The sequence below is a fragment of the Neodiprion lecontei genome, chromosome 7 (assembly GCF_021901455.1).
Source record: "Neodiprion lecontei isolate iyNeoLeco1 chromosome 7, iyNeoLeco1.1, whole genome shotgun sequence".
NCBI lineage: Eukaryota > Metazoa > Arthropoda > Insecta > Hymenoptera > Diprionidae > Neodiprion > Neodiprion lecontei.
Genome location: NC_060266.1, coordinates 861011 through 876506, shown reverse-complemented (window position 1 = coordinate 876506; position 15496 = coordinate 861011). Strand labels below are relative to the sequence as shown.

The following is a 15496-nucleotide window of genomic DNA, read 5'->3' as shown; positions in this document are numbered from 1 at the left end:
ATAAACAGTCAAAGGCGAAATGGAAAAGCGTTACAAAGGCAACTTATTTTTAATGTTTCGGGCTATCTTTTATAATATCTTCGTTATTATCTTTATATATGAATGTTATTGAAATTGATGTATCTACATGCACACATTTTGCTTACAGTTCATATACTACTTTTCGTAACAACATACAGTGTAATATAGTATGGTGTGTCACATAGTTGCGAGTTTTCGGTGAGATTATTATCTTTTACACAGACCGAAACGTACTTTCTTTATCCTTTTGTTTTTTCTATCTCGACAGCGTTTCCATTTTCCTCTATTCTTCTTTTTTTTTTTTTGTCCCGTCCGGATTCTTGGATCACTATGGTGTGAATATTATTTTTTTCCGAATACATTATAGGTACGATAGGTATAGGTTTTTGATCGCAAGAACGGGAAAGACGGGCGGGTTGAAAAATGTTAATCGAAGTTGGATCGATAAAAGTACATACGCATGCACACACATACCTGTAGATCGAAGACTCACGCTGCAGAAATTTTGTGCACTTTTGATTAACGAATATCGTACGCATGCTGCAGCAAAGCGTGCGCTGGATGAAAATTACTTAATTATTCCTCTGCAGCCCCTTGTGCTTTTCATTTTTTCTGTACGATGCAATTAAACATTGACTGACAATGGCAAGAACACTTTTCGAAAACAGTTATAGGTATGTACGGAGAAATATCGATGCGAGACAGTGTATTTGTATTTTATATACAAAAACGATAGGATAAAATTATAATAGACGTATAAATAGAAATTAAAATAGTTGTACACGCTGGAAAACGAAAAGAATAAAATAAAATTAAGTTAAATTATCTTATTAAAGCATAAGGTAAAACTACATTTTATACAAAAACAAGCGCAAGAGATAGAAAGGAAAACAATCGTTGGTACAGATGGACTGTAGTAACAGTATAAATATCGGGTAATATCACCACGGTTTGATTTTAATGGTAAAAAAGAAGAAGAAGAAGAATCAGAAGAGAAAAGAAATATGAAAATAAAATCAAGTAAAAACAATAATATGCGCCATGAAGAGGTAAATAAATAAATAGAGGCGCGTTTGTGCGTGCGTGATAAACATTGTAGTTTCATTATATCCGCATAACGTGCTTTTTCTTTTTCTCATTATTAAATCACGCAACTAATTAATTACTGTTATTACTATTATTATTACTATTGTGTCGTGCACCGCTGCTCTGTCGTGTTTGTTATTTTTAGGATTAAAATTAAATAAAGAAAATGATTAAGCGAGAAAACGGAAGACGACAACAATATTCACATACATGCAGGGATGATAGCGATGTATAATTCTCTATATGTATGATTCTTATGTAGTTAATATTACACGGTAACGATGGTGAAAAATTGATAAAAAACTAAATAAAAATTGAAAAAGAAATCCAAGAAAACCGAACGAAACTGGAATATCGAAGCCTTTGAATTTTCCATTTAAAATTAATGAATAAATATAGTCAATTATGCATAAGGTGTGATACGTTATGCGTTTATTTTTCTTTGTTTTTTTTTTTTAATTCGTTGCGAAATGCATCAATCTTCAACTGGTTTTTCTACACCTGGTTCATTCTAGGAACTTGACTTTTTGTTACCCCTCCCAACGTGGCCTGAACTTTTGGCTTACCGATATTTTCTTTGTTCGGCTTCTGTAAATTTATCGGAATCACGTAAATGAAATAGAAAAGGTATCACCGTATTTACAACTGTTTCAATTTTCTTCCACATTAATGTTTCAATAACGTTTTACATGGTATAGTTTAAAAGTCCGCGCATTTTCCACCATTATTCAACGACTCTGTCTGCATTTTTGCTGTCGATACTTTTGTTTTATTTTCATTTATTCATTCATTTATTTACGTATAAAAATGGCTACATAATATAAATATTAATCTATTTTTTTTACTTTTGACCTGCAATTTAAGCTACACGCTATTTTTTCCCCTTTAACATAGAAAGGACCGAATCACTTCTCTCTAATAGCTTTTTGAATTCCTCTCTGTAACTGAATGCTGTTACCACATCCGTCAAATCATCGATCGAGTTGTTCTGTAATGAAAAAATTGCTCTCACGAACGGTGCTTCTTTGTCCCAGTAGTAAATAATTATTCTAAATTAACTCACAAGTTTAGTTTCCTCGTCTTCCAATGAACGCAACTCCAATTTCGCTTGGTCAAATGAATTGACTATATGGGCTATCACATCATATACTTTATGCATTCTTGACGTTCTTGGATTGTAACTTCTGATCAGTGAAAGCTAGATGGAAGAAAACAAATTGAAAGATTCAATAGGGCACTATTGCTGTTCAGTCAGAAAGTTAAATTACCAATTCACGAAGCGTTACTGGAATACTATCACGTTCTACGGTGAGTTGATCAATACTTTCGATCAGCGTATCAAGTGATATTCTATGCGTGTTGGGACTCTCGGGTATTGAAGATTGGCTTTTTTGTCTGCGATCTAGATCTTCCGTATTTTTTATTATAATGTTCGCTTCAATTTGATTGAGCTAAAAAATAATAAATAAATGAATAAAACTAATTTAAATGTAACTCAACAACAGCAATGAAAATTGCAAATTCGTGTTGGCTCACCTTATCAACCAGACGGGAAATTTTCATCTCCAGTCGTTGAAAGTGTTTTTTAGGACATCTAGCACATTTGTCAACTCTATTTTTGACAAAGGCAAGAGCTTCCTTTGCTTCTTGTATATGCTCGTTAATTTCGACGGTCATGTGGTATTTCTCGCTCATACTTTCTATTTTCTGTTTTGCAGTAGCCGTCTGTAATTAGGTATTAGATTGTAATATCGCATGTCGTACACATAGTTTCCACCATATCATTGCGTCAATTTTAGGGCTGTCGAACATTGGAGGAATTTTATTGGTACGAAACAAAATGAAATAAATTGTAATAACAATAAACTCAACGTCAATATTAATATGCTTGCATTTTAAATTAAATATAATTTAAGAACAGCGATCAAAATTGCAAAGTCGCGTTGGCTCACCTTCTGAGTCAGAGTGATCATTTTGGCGTTCAGTGCTTGAATATATTTTTCAGGACGTTTACGAGCTTTCTCAGCTAGAACGCTGAGACATGCAAGAGCTTCCCTTGCGTCTTTCAAATCCTCGTGGATTTCATGGGTTCTGTAGTCTTGCTCCGTCAATCTCATGTCTTTCTCATCTGCCGAAGCCATCTGTAATGAGGTATTGGATTGTAATATCGCATGTCGTGTACATAGTTTCCACCATATCTTTGGGTCGATTTCAGGTCTGTTAAAGATTGGAGGAATTTTATTGGATCGAAACAAAATGAAATAAATTATAATAACAATAAACTCAACAACAATATTAACATGTCAACTATGAAGGAATATTACCGCTCGACTTTATCTGGTTGGTACACGCGATAGAATTTTAACCAAGCAAATAAATTATAACAACCATAAACCTAACGACAATGCTAACACGTTATCTGCGAAGGATTACTATCGCTAGACCTTACCTTTAGGCGTTTGCGGTTAAACTGCTCGCTAAGCCTCTTTAGACCCGATTTGTCTCTCGGGTCATCCGCGATACACGCACAAGGTGACACGTCCTTTGGACCCAAGAGCGAACACAAAAACATACACGCTCGAATTCGCAACATCCAAAGTACCTGTAACAGGTCCGGCCACAGAGTTCCAAACGAAGATTATAAATCTCTGAGTTCATCCAAGGACATGAAGGCGGTTTTTTCTTTTAATTCTTATTCAATGTCAGTTAACTCGGTATGTTTATCATTTAATTTCTACCTTAGTTCAGCAGTCTCTAAATCAAAGTCGTACTTTTCTTGTCTCGGAACATAAAAACTTCCGTTAAAGAGGATCTAATTTTACTCCATAAACGAGTAATAACGAGAGCCCGTATAGCCTCGCAAACTTACTTCACTTACTTTAGAATACTTAGCCTCTGAAGAGTAGAAGCTGGATTGAAGCTGGCAATTCACTTTTCCAACATCTTTGCTAATAGTTTTCACGGAATCAGTTCCCTTTCTAAATCAGAGATTTGAAGTTGGCGTGATTTTAATCTTCCAATTAATGCTTCGACTTCAGCTGATCATAAGTAATTGATTATCAATCTGCCTTACTGCAAAAAATTTTTACTTCCTGGGTGTAATACCAAGTTCATAATTAACAAAATACAAACGATTTTAGCAATTCTTTAACTTCTTACAACGGCAGCAGCAAACTCAGCTTTTTTCCCTATAAGAACGCCAGTTTTATAAATTCCTCGTCGCATCAATTCAATTCATGATAAAGCTTTGCTTCAAACACCTCATCCTTTGTAGACATTACCATTTCTAGTTACGACACTTTTGCCCTCTGTGAATACAATGAAAATTCAATGAAATTATGTAATCTTTAAATATGCAGATTTTAGCTGGCCAATTGATCTGAAACAATGATTTCACGCGTATTATACGTATATGTCCGTTTCGTTTCTTATACCAGCAATTCAATCAATCCTCAAGTTGGTTTCTGATTTTTTTTTCCACAACTTTTTCATTCTTGGGACTCTGAACTTTTTTTTATTCCCCCCCCCCCCAACATAGCCTGCACATTTGGCTTACCGATATTTTCTTTGTTTGGCTCCGTTAAATTTATCGGAATGCTGTAAACGACGTAGAAAAGGTATTTACAGCTTTACATATTACCGTTCAAAAGTTTGCAATAACGGACTGTACAACGTTCCGTGATTTTGAACTGTGATTCATTCATCATCTTCCCAGCATTCGATTCGCCGATCAATTGTTGATTTTCCCTCATTAAATCTTGGATCCGATCCTAAATTTCCACGTTCAATTTCCAATTCAATGACGTTTCACGGTTCAAGTTAGTCAAATTTACCTGCGCATTGTGAAGTTCTTACTGCAAGGTACTAGTCTGATTGAACAGAGCTTGATAGTGTTGCATTTGTTCGTTTATTTATTTATTTACGCATAAAAATGGTTACATAATATAAAGTTTAATCTGATTATTTTAATCCGCTCTGCAATTTAAGCCACACGTCATTCTTTCCCTGTATGCCTAAAAAGGACCAATTCGTCACTCTCCAATTGCTCTCTTAATTTCCTTATGAAACGGAATTCTTCTACATCATCCGTCAATTTATCGAACGGTTCGATCTGTAATGAAAGAATTGTTCTCACATACTCTGCTTCTTTGTCCCAGTAGTAAATAATTATTCTAAATTAACTCACAAGATTGGCGGCCTCTTCTTCCAATAAACGTAGTTCATTTTTCGCTAGGTCAAATGCTGAGGTTACATCGGTCATCGCAACTTGGGCCTTCTTTCTTACTCGCGATTTTGGATTGTGCACTTTGATTTCTGAAGCCTAGACGGAAGAAAACGAAGTAAAATATACAATGTTCTTATAGGGGGCTGATGTTATTCAGTCAGAAAGTTAAATCACCATGATACGAAGCTTTACTTGAAGAATATCACGTTCTACAGTGAGTTGACCAATACTTTTCATTAACTCAGCAAGTAACGGTTTACCCGTCAAGGTATCAGGAGATGGAGGCTCAGGTATTGCTATTGGTTTTCTATTTCGACATTTTGGATCTTGAACATTCAGCTTCCCAATCTGCCCTTCGATTAGCTTGAGCTAGAAATTAATAAATAAATAAATAAAATATAGCAGTAAAATATGTGCATTAATCTACATTTTAATTTGAATGTAATTTAAGAACAGCGATCATAATTGCAAATTCGTGTTGGCTCACCTGCTCAGTCAGAGTGATCATTCTGCTGTCCATTCTTTGACACATTTCTTCTGTAGCAGGCCTACCAAATCCGTCAACTTTACTGCTGCTAGCTTCGAGAGCTTCCTTCATTTCTTCATTCCAATAATCATCCATTTCGACGGTTACGTCATCTTGCTCGCTGATACTTTGTTCTTTTTGTTTTGCAGAAGTTATCTGTAATTAGGTATTAGATTGTAATATCGCATGTCGTGCACATAGTTTCCACCATATCCTTCAGTCAATTTTAGGTCTGTTAGACTTTAGAGAATTTCGTTGGAACAAAACGAAACAGGTAATAAATTGTAATAACAATTAACTCAACCACAATATTAATATGTTTGCTTGTTAATTTAAATCTAATTTAAGAACAGCGATCAAAGTTGCGAATTCGTGTTGGCTCACCTTCTCAATCGGAGTGGTTATGTTGGTGTCCAGTTGTTGAAGATTTTGTTCAGGCGACTTACCAGCTCCGTCAACTTTACTGCTGCTAGCTTCAAGAGCTTCCTTCATTGCTTCATTCCAATACTCATCCATTTCGACGGTTACGTAATCTTGCTCGCTGATACTTTGTTCTTTTTGTTTTGCAGAAGTTATCTGTAATTAGGTATTAGATTGTAATATCGCATGTCGTGCACATAGTTTCCACCATATCCTTCAGTCAATTTTAGGTCTGTTAGACTTTAGAGAATTTCGTTGGAACAAAAACGAAACAGGTAATAAATTATAATAACAATTAACTCAACCACAATATTAATATGTTTGCTTGTTAATTTAAATCTAATTTAAGAACAGTGATCAAAGTTGCGAATTCGTGTTGGCTCACCTTCTCAATCGGAGTGGTTATGTTGGTGTCCAGTTGTTGAAGATTTTGTTCAGGCGACTTACCAGCTCCGTCAACTTTACTGCTGCCAGCTTCGGGAGCTTCTTTTGCTTCTTTCGAATGCTCATCAATTTCGGCGGCTGCGTCATCTTGCGCGCTGATACTTTGTACTTTTTGTTTTGCAGAAGCCATCTGTAATTAGGTATTGGATTGTAATATCGCATGTCGTGCACATAGTTTCCACCATATCTTTGGGTCAATTTCAGGTCTGTTAAAGATTGGAGGAATTTTATTGGATCGAAACAAAATGAAATAAATTATAATAACAATAAACTCAACAACAATATTAACATGTCAACTATGAAGGAATATTACCGCACGACTTTATCTGGCTGGTACACACGATAGCATTTTAGTCAAGCAAATAAATTATAACAACCATAAACCTAACGACAATGCTAACACGTTATCTGCGAAGGATTACTATCGCTAGACCTTACCTTTAGGCGTTTGCGGTTAAACTGCTCGCTAATCCTCTTTAGACCCGATTTGTCTCTCGGGTCATCCGCGATACACACACAAGGTGACACGTCCTTTGGACCCAAGAGCGAACACAAAAACATACACGCTCGAATTCGCAACATCCAAAGTACCTGTAACAGGTCCGGCCACAGAGTTCCAAACGGAGATTATAATTTAGAGAGAGATGGAAGTTGGGGTGATTTTAATTTTCCATTCAATGCTTCGACTTCAGCTGATCAAAAGTAATTGATTACCAATCTACCGTACTACATCAAATTTTTGCTTTCTAGGTATAATATCAAGTTCCTAATCAACAAAATATAAACAATTTTAGCAATTTTTTAACTTTGTACAAGGGCAGCAGCAAACTCAGCTTTTTTCCCTACAAGAACGCCAGTTTTATAAATTGCTCATTGGGTGGATTTAATTTGTTTCATTCAGAAGAATTATTTCAACACTTATACACGTGTTTTGGTAATCCTTCATTAATGTTACAATTCATGCGGCGTCTTGTTTCTTTTTTCTTACTTTCAAATTTGAATCTTTTCTTCGCGCTTCACGGTATACGATTGGTAGAACTGGTTTCTGTAGAATCGAGCCCTTCCCCAATTTCTGAATTAATCGAATCATGATCGAATCAAGCATCTGTCAACCTCTTACTTCGTGCTATCAACACGCCCCACGCAAGGCGACAGATCGCTTAGCAGTTTGATGACGCCGATATTATCGTCAACACATTCGGCAAAAACAACGAAAAGATGATGCAACAATACATGAAGGAGCTGGAGCAGGCAAGTACTAATTCCCATGTGAAAACTGAATTTCTCGTCGAATTCCCGAAGGGATATCAAAAATTCAAACCATCATAACCTAGTAAAAAAATATAACACTCAGATGCGTTAGATGATTTTTAACAAATTTTTTTACTAGTACGTCAGTTCTCCATTCGAACGTATTACCAGATTTCAATATTCCTGTATAATTCCAGTTTATACTTTCTCTCTACTCTGTCTAGAAACTTATTCTCCATAAATAGTAATTTCACTAACTATGCCTACTTCACACTTGCAAACCGTGCAATGATTCTTGTTAATCTCATGTAGAAAAGGGTTTATACCTGTCGACTATAAATAAATAAATAAATAAAACATTCTCCATTCTTTCCACTTTCTATTTCAGGAGCCGTTCGATTCCGAGGAATTTGTGGAGCGCCTGGCTTGGAGAACTGTTAATGACACGTTTAAAGACGGTGGAGACAAGAGCTCCTTTGATCCAGTGCTGGTCCACGAGACGTTTCTGCAGGCAATTAAGGATTTGAGGGTGCTACAGGAGCGACAACAGAAAAAATGCGACAGGCTGGAGGCGGCATGCAAGGAGGAGGAGATTAGGCACGCGCTAGAGATCCTCGAACTCCAGGAGAAGAACAAATACGCCATGAAGTTGTTCCATCAGCTTGACGAGAGAATCAACTTTGTCGCCACGAAGGTGCTGCACCTGGGTGACCAGCTCGAGAGCGTCAACACTCCGAGAGCACGCGCCGTCGAAGCCCAAAAGTTGATGAGACACTTTGCAGAGTTTCTGAGTCCCGGGCCTTTAACGGACCCAGTTTTCACCGACAAATCGTCGGTGCGTAGAAAACGAGGCTTTCCGGAGTCGTTTAACTTTTCATTATCGATTGCTTCTGATTTCCCAGCTTGACGAGGCAGCGGACGTGATACAAAAACTACATTTGATAGCACAAGAGCTTCCATCCGACAAGTTTGACGGCGCCAAAAAGAAGATCAGCGCTAAGTACGACGAGATTGAGCGGAGCTTGATAGAGGAGTTTGCCAGGGCTCACAGCGGAGAAGACGCCACACGGATGAAGGAGCTGGCCTCGATCCTGTCTCACTTCAAGGGCTATTCGCAGTGTGTCGACGCGTTCATCGAGCACAGCCAAATGGGTTCGTTCGGCGGCAAGGATGTTTTTCAGGATGTCATACCGATGTGCACCAAGAACTACAAACTGATGCAGCAGGTATTCGCTAACCCGACTCAAGTTATGGCCAAATTTGTCCTCAACATTTACCATCTCAGGCTGCAAAAATACGTTGTGGCGAAGCTTACCGATCGTACGGACTCCGACAAGTATCTGAAGAATCTTTATGACCTCTACTCAAAGACGATCAAACTATCCAACGATCTGAAGCGGTTTGATATGGGAACAGACGAGGCTTACCTCGCCAAACTCACCAGGAATATCTTTCAGAAACATCTCGATTCCTACATAAGGTAACACAGGCTCAGCCGCCCACTCCGTGTCCTGTTTTTGCGCTTCATTGGCGGTAGACCAACAAAGAATTATATTTCCTTGATTTCAGTATCGAGACCAAGTCTCTCCGTGAGAAGTCTGCATCCCTGTTGATCAAGTACTACGAGTCTAAGAATCACCAGAAAAAGCAACTGCAAACCGGGGGCTTCCAGGAGCTGAGGAGAGACTTGCAAGCCGTAATCGGCACTAGAACGAACATCAATATAGCCCAGATTGAAGATTACGGCGGTGAGACCTTCCTCTCCGAGGAGTTGGCCATCGCTCTACTCCAGGAGAGCAAACTGGCTTTTCAACGGTGCCAGATCCTCTCACAATCAAGCGACTTACCTGTAAACGCTCTGCAGATACTAGAAATCCTGCTACAGTATCTCACCAGCGAACACGTTGACTATGCTCTGGAATTGGGACTCCAAAGTGTCCCCATACCTGAGAGCGGATGTCAACCTGAAATCCACTTCTTCAACGTAGTCAGACGGTGCAACGCCATCATTCATCTGCTCGAAAAGCAATTCAACGACAGCCTCGTACCGCTAGTCATGTATGCAATTGTTTCATTTCAAATAGAGATCCGTCATTAATACTTTTTTGAAAACCTGGATACCTGATGTACAGAAAAGTTTACATTGGTTCTGACTTACAAGGAATTCTCGTTAGCAGTTGAAATATCTTACGTTTAAATTATTCTAAAGAAATGACCCCGTACTAATCATCTCACGTCTCATAGATCAACGTCAAAGCATGGGGATTGCCTGGCGAAGAAGAAAGCCGTCTTGGAGCAGCTGGAATTGAAACTGGACACGGGTTTGGACCGAAGTATAAACGCGATAGTTGGCTGGGTGAAAATTTACTTGCAGAATGAGCAGCGCAAGACAGACTTCAAGCCGGAATCGGACGTCGATACGTTGAACACCCCTGCCTGTTTAGTTGTGGTTCAATACGTTTCGACGATGATAACTCACATAAGAGACAGACTGGACGAAAAGAACGTCGAAAGTGTTCTCACAGAATTGGGGGTCAGATTCCACAGGGTGATATATGAACACTTGCAGCAGTTTCAGTTCAATTCTGCCGGCGCAATGTGCGCCATTTGTGACATGAATGCTTACAGAGAGTGTGCTAAAAATCTCAAAGTCAGCCTAGTCACGAATCTCTTTGACACATTGCACGCTCTCTGCAATTTGCTCCTCGTCAAGCCTGAGAATTTGAAGCAGGTCTGCACTGGGGATCAATTGGTAAGTTTTAAGTTACGACACATCGATTTCTGGCTTCTATAAAAGCATCGGTGATGTTTGTAATATCATATCGAACTGCAAATCCTATTTTTTTTGCAGGCCATGCTCGACAGGTCCATATTGATAAATTTTATACAGCTCAGGACAGACTACAAGACTCAGAAGTTGGCAAATTGTTTGAAAGGCCTTGCTGCCTAGATGGTAGAATTCAACAGAGAGAAGCGATCAATCAGTTTTCACAGCTTGCGCAAAGAACGACTGATCATCTCGATCTTGGTTTTAAGAGGAATACGAAAACGATTGAGGTATAACGATAATATTTTGTAAATAATAATCGTAATATTTAATACATATATATTATTATATATATACATATATGTATTATAGTATGTGTATATATATATATAATTATATATATATACCTTTCCAAGCGGAAAGTTGTGTAGGAAACAAACTGTAAATAACTAAAGCTCAGTGTATATTGAGACACAATTTCATTTCGAATATAATTTTCCCTTCATTTTTTCTTCAGTCACTTGAAACAAACAATCAAAGGGCAAAGAAATAACGAAAATTCGCGATATTCATAGCAAATGTATTAATTTTATTGTTACATACATAATTATATAATCACGTTGCAATGGAACCCTGGCATATTATGGGACTCAAAGAAATGGGATGAGAGTGGGGAAAGAAGTTTGTTTTTCGTGTTCCGTTTTCCGTTTTCACATCAATCTAACAAACAGTAATGATTCCTTATAAAAATTATACATAGTATAATATATACAGCTGCACTGTGACTTGGCAGTCTGTCGGCATGATTAGAAATACGTTTGCCTGCTGGTTTGACAATTACCTGGTCTAGTTAGCAACCTAGTAGAAAACCGATTTTACCTGACTAGAATTATCAATTCAGACAAAGAAGATTCTCCGTTGTTACAATTATTATGTGAATCGAAATCAATAATAGAACAATAATCGATAGCCTAGTCCCTGTGTCGATAAATCATTTACTTCCACGTTCGATGATGTGAATTGGTCATTGTTTTTGAAATATTGGCTAATATTTCATTATCGCTTAGATTTGAATTATAACCTATTCGGAGCATATACTATTTTTCATCGGTCATTGAAGTCGAACAACAAAAATAATGTTAAAAATAGGAGCTTCAAAAACTCCGAATTGTTAGTCTACATTTCAATTCCTATACTTCCAAGTAAATATGTAATTTTATTGGTACTAGGAAAAAAAATGTATGAACAAAAACAATAGCATGGCAAAAGGATGCTGTTGCGGGTAGAAACATCCTTGCCATTAATCGAGAATACCATTTGTCTGACAAAAGCGAGTTAAAATCAAGAAAAAACTAAAAAGAAGAATATTTGATGTAAGAACCTGTGAGCCAAATATGTTATAATTAAGATAACTTACAGGGGATTAGTATTAATTGTATAGGAAAATTCATCTTTGTGATGTTTGGTTAATTTGTCCCTCTTCAAGGAAGATCAATGTAAAGTATGGTAATTTTTTAATTTTTTTTTTAATTTTTATTATTTCTTCTAATTTCTCCTAAATAAAAATGGAATCCCATTTTTCCACAACGGATTATCGCGAACATCCAAGCTTCTCCTTTTGACCCACGGCTCGGGTCAGGTCGTAATTTTTGTCGTTATCGGACCAGAGTGGCACGGCTGAGTGAGCCACGAGAATTGGCCGAAAGGCGGACTTAATATCTAATAGAGAATGCGGAAGTAGCTAGATCAATTTTCGTATTTTCTCTTTATACGCCAAGTGTGAATCAGCGCATGCGGTACGTATTAGTTTCGTGCACCTCGCACAATTCACCCTTGAAGTCAAGTTCGATGCTGAAGTCGAGGTCTCGATTATTTCTCGCGTTGGGCTTCATTGAGAACACTCCATATATTTCCTCCCCTTTTTTCACAGTCATGTAATCGTCAAAGTAAAATACAGTCTGTTTCCAGTGCGTGTACTGCGCCTCAGGCGCCGTACTGAATCCTATGCGTTTGTGGCACTTGGTAAACTCTATGTTGAAGAATGTGACCAGAGCCTGGACGTAGTCGTTCCTTCTCACCTGTAGATTGAACGGCGACGTGAAATCCAGGTCCGCCTTTGTTACCGTGTACAGATCGACCTCTTTTATCAGGCAAGCATTCGTCACAACCTGTTTTGGGTCGACAACGTCCACCAGCGGCTCGCTTATCGCAACTTTCCTGATACTGCTCATGTCAAATCCGTAGACGTCGTCCCACCAGTTTATCTTCTCGTCCTTATACTGGCGGTCCTCGATGCCGCATATGAAAAGTGTCGCCTTGTCCGGAAACAGCATTCCGTCTTCACACAGCCACTTATCTCGGGCAAACAGGACCGTGTCCAGCATCGATTCGTAGAACAAGCAGTAGCCCATCCATTCGGATATTATTATGTCTACCTTCTCAATACCATCCGGCAGAGTCACTTCCTCCACTTTTCCCTTCAGGATCGTTATCACATTCGAGAGCTGGTTCGCCTCCACGATCTTCTTTGCGTACTCGACTATGTTCGAGCACTCAATGCCGATGACGCGAGCCGCCCCTGCCTTGGCTGCGAACATCGACAGGATACCTGTGCCGCAGCCTATGTCCAGTACCGTTTTACCCTTGAACAGGTGCTTGTTGTGGTACATACTGTTTCTGTACGTCATTGTCCTTATCTCATCCTTCAGCATCTCTTCATGAATCCCAAAGTGTGCATACGAGTCGAAGTAGTAGTCTCGCGAGGTCATATCGTCCACTGACACTGCCTCCTTGTCATTTGGCGTCGCTGCGTCCTTTCCCAATGGCACCACTGGCTCAGCTACTTCCATGGTTTCCATCTTAAGTGTCTATAAATGAGAAATTTTATTTATTTATAATTAACAGGTGTAAATCCTTTAATACACGACAATAAGTACACTTTAGAATCCATTGCATAGTAGCAGGTTTTTGTGCAGATATGGTTTGAATCTAAAATTACACATCTCAAATAATCTATGATACTTTTTCTTTGGACGAAATGCGCAAATGACTTTTTTAGGATACCACTTAGGATGGGTATAATGATTGATAGTAATCTTAGAAATATGTTTCTCGATTAAATCAAAAATGGAACAATGTAATGATTCAACATGGCGATTTGAGAGTAGATCAGATACATCAACTTGACTGGGCACCTCGGCAATAAAGTTGTTCGGCTCAGCAAGTTGTTACTAGTGGTAAGAAGCATGATATCGAGAAGCAAGTGAAAGGCATCACAATAAAAAATTGAATCATGAGAAATATTGCAAGAAGAATTTGATAAGTTAGAGAATATAAGATTGAACACATTGCCTCTCGAGATCAAGATATTGTTGTTGTTGCTGAGACTAAAAGAATGAAAAAAATCAAAGGGCAAAGAAAGCAGCACTGCGAATTTCAACATTGACAAAATTCCCCAACGTCTATACATTTTTCAAACAAAAATACATACACTCTGTATATGATTTTAGATGTGAATTGAAAGAATATCGATACATTAAACATTACAGATCTCAGAACAAATTCAAATTTTCTTTTCAGGTCTGCCGTAATCCCGAAGCTAGATAAACAGATGAAAATGCAAAATACTAGTTAACGAACGATTTTAGAAATAATTCACTAATACTCAAATGCGTAAAAAATTTAACTGTATGAATTCTGGTCTGATGGTAAATTTTACAAAACACGAGGCGAAGGTTGTTTGGTTAGAAAACTTAAGAAGCCGGTGGCCGCGACTGTTTCGTGTAAAGTTTGAATTACGGCGCTTGTGAGATATCGGATAAAATTTGGATATTCTTGGACACGTGTCGATTTTACTTACGATAGAGTTCATGTGCGTTAAACTAATCTACGAAAGGTTGTCGGCTGTTTGATTGACCAACTATTTAGCCCGGTTACAGCGCGACGCGGTATAACTCGCGATGATCGTGGAAACAAAATGAAAGCCTGCGTCCGTGACGGCGGCGTTCGACTCGTGAAAACGTCCACGTGCACGCGCCAAAATAAATGGCGTCTAAATTACCGCATTGTCAGGCGTGAAAATTGCGGCCATTATGATGTGCGGCTTTCGGGGCGTGATTGGGAAAATCTGTAATATCGAAAAGAGCGCCAGGCATTTGTACATTCTTTGTATTTTAGTCGGCGTAGTGAAATCGGTCGACTTGGCGGCGCATAGTTTTAGTCTGCTTTACCGTCCGACGAAACTACGACGATGACGACGAACCGAATTTTCTTATACCAAAATTGCACCATCGGAAACACGATTTCAGGGAATATTCTTTGAACGAATATCCGTAGACCTTGCACAATGTCGCGAATATCGCGCGGCTCGATTTTACTTTATCAAACTACAAACTCACCGTGTGATCGCTGCCAAGTGCGTTACTCTCGCTGATGTCCACCGGCACTTCGCTGTTCGCCGCCATTTTTTATTTCGCTCTGGCTATTCAGACGGAATCGTCGCCCCCGTAGTTTCACATTTTTATCAACGTTGCAGCAGCCGAAGCAGCCGATGCGTCCACTGCGCCGCGCAATTGCCCGCGAGACTACATCTCCACTTCATCGTCTCACCGTTTTTCGCCCGGCTTTAACTACGCTGATAATGGGTAAAAAAATATTAAACACCAATTAGTCCATCGTATAGCGCCGATTTAGTCATCATCGATTCGTTTTAAATACGTATTTTGACGTTCTTCGACCCCCTGCGAAATGCGGGCCG

General features: G+C 38.5%; 4 protein-coding genes across 6 annotated transcripts; 1 reads left to right on the top strand and 3 right to left on the bottom strand.

Moving 5' to 3' along the window:
* Positions 1 to 382: 382 nt before the first annotated feature.
* Positions 383 to 4221, bottom strand: LOC107219461. The gene is made up of 8 exons (XM_015657686.2): positions 4181 to 4221; positions 3986 to 4085; positions 3557 to 3709; positions 3060 to 3248; positions 2644 to 2832; positions 2376 to 2558; positions 2171 to 2305; positions 383 to 2095 (listed from the first exon to the last, which is right to left on the bottom strand). The coding sequence occupies exons 1-8, from the start codon at positions 4219 to 4221 to the stop codon at positions 1979 to 1981; spliced, it is 1107 nt and encodes a 368-aa protein (XP_015513172.2). The 3' UTR covers positions 383 to 1978.
* Positions 4222 to 5000: 779 nt separating this feature from the next.
* Positions 5001 to 7834, bottom strand: LOC107219467. Of its 2 annotated transcripts, XM_046745131.1 has the most exons (8): positions 7711 to 7834; positions 7161 to 7313; positions 6664 to 6852; positions 6243 to 6434; positions 5820 to 6014; positions 5507 to 5701; positions 5294 to 5428; positions 5001 to 5218 (listed from the first exon to the last, which is right to left on the bottom strand). In XM_046745131.1, exons 1-8 carry the CDS (start codon positions 7825 to 7827, stop codon positions 5102 to 5104), a joined length of 1293 nt encoding a protein of 430 aa, XP_046601087.1. In that variant the 5' UTR covers positions 7828 to 7834; the 3' UTR covers positions 5001 to 5101. The 2 variants fall into 2 exon arrangements, with proteins under 2 accessions (XP_046601087.1, XP_046601088.1); XM_046745132.1 differs by lacking the exons at positions 7161 to 7313; positions 7711 to 7834 and adding an exon at positions 7036 to 7136.
* Positions 7797 to 11859, top strand: LOC107219487 (exocyst complex component 5). The gene is made up of 6 exons (XM_015657725.2): positions 7797 to 7973; positions 8362 to 8808; positions 8876 to 9453; positions 9543 to 10031; positions 10218 to 10725; positions 10825 to 11859. The coding sequence occupies exons 1-6, from the start codon at positions 7941 to 7943 to the stop codon at positions 10921 to 10923; spliced, it is 2154 nt and encodes a 717-aa protein (XP_015513211.1). The 5' UTR covers positions 7797 to 7940; the 3' UTR covers positions 10924 to 11859.
* Positions 11309 to 15351, bottom strand: LOC107219486 (protein arginine N-methyltransferase 1). Of its 2 annotated transcripts, none has more exons than XM_015657722.2 (2): positions 15138 to 15351; positions 11309 to 13607 (listed from the first exon to the last, which is right to left on the bottom strand). In XM_015657722.2, exons 1-2 carry the CDS (start codon positions 15201 to 15203, stop codon positions 12525 to 12527), a joined length of 1149 nt encoding a protein of 382 aa, XP_015513208.1. In that variant the 5' UTR covers positions 15204 to 15351; the 3' UTR covers positions 11309 to 12524. The 2 variants fall into 2 exon arrangements, with proteins under 2 accessions (XP_015513208.1, XP_015513210.1); XM_015657724.2 differs by lacking the exon at positions 15138 to 15351 and adding an exon at positions 14600 to 14751.
* Between the last annotated feature and the right edge of the window lie 145 nt (positions 15352 to 15496).

What these genes read in the sequence shown, in the direction of transcription:
- LOC107219461 (XM_015657686.2), bottom strand. Translation starts at nt 4,221, where the DNA reads ATGAACTTGGTATTACACCCAGGAAGTAAAAATTTTTTGCA. An exon ending in GGAAGTAAAAATTTTTTGCA is followed by an intron (nt 4,086 to 4,180) that starts GTAAGGCAGATT and finishes TCTCTGATTTAG; the next exon opens with AAAGGGAACTGATTCCGTGA. An exon ending in TTTCCCGTCTGGTTGATAAG is followed by an intron (nt 2,559 to 2,643) that starts GTGAGCCAACAC and finishes ATTATTTTTTAG; the next exon opens with CTCAATCAAATTGAAGCGAA.
- LOC107219467 (XM_046745131.1), bottom strand. Translation starts at nt 7,827, where the DNA reads ATGCTTGATTCGATCATGATTCGATTAATTCAGAAATTGGGGAAGGGC. An exon ending in TTAACCGCAAACGCCTAAAG is followed by an intron (nt 6,853 to 7,160) that starts GTAAGGTCTAGC and finishes ACCTAATTACAG; the next exon opens with ATGGCTTCTGCAAAACAAAA. An exon ending in AAGTAAAGCTTCGTATCATG is followed by an intron (nt 5,429 to 5,506) that starts GTGATTTAACTT and finishes TCTTCCGTCTAG; the next exon opens with GCTTCAGAAATCAAAGTGCA.
- LOC107219487 (XM_015657725.2), top strand. Translation starts at nt 7,941, where the DNA reads ATGATGCAACAATACATGAAGGAGCTGGAGCAG. An exon ending in CATCTCGATTCCTACATAAG is followed by an intron (nt 9,454 to 9,542) that starts GTAACACAGGCT and finishes CCTTGATTTCAG; the next exon opens with TATCGAGACCAAGTCTCTCC. An exon ending in AGCCTCGTACCGCTAGTCAT is followed by an intron (nt 10,032 to 10,217) that starts GTATGCAATTGT and finishes CACGTCTCATAG; the next exon opens with ATCAACGTCAAAGCATGGGG.
- LOC107219486 (XM_015657722.2), bottom strand. Translation starts at nt 15,203, where the DNA reads ATGGCGGCGAACAGCGAAGTGCCGGTGGACATCAGCGAGAGTAACGCA. An exon ending in CACTTGGCAGCGATCACACG is followed by an intron (nt 13,608 to 15,137) that starts GTGAGTTTGTAG and finishes TCTCATTTATAG; the next exon opens with ACACTTAAGATGGAAACCAT.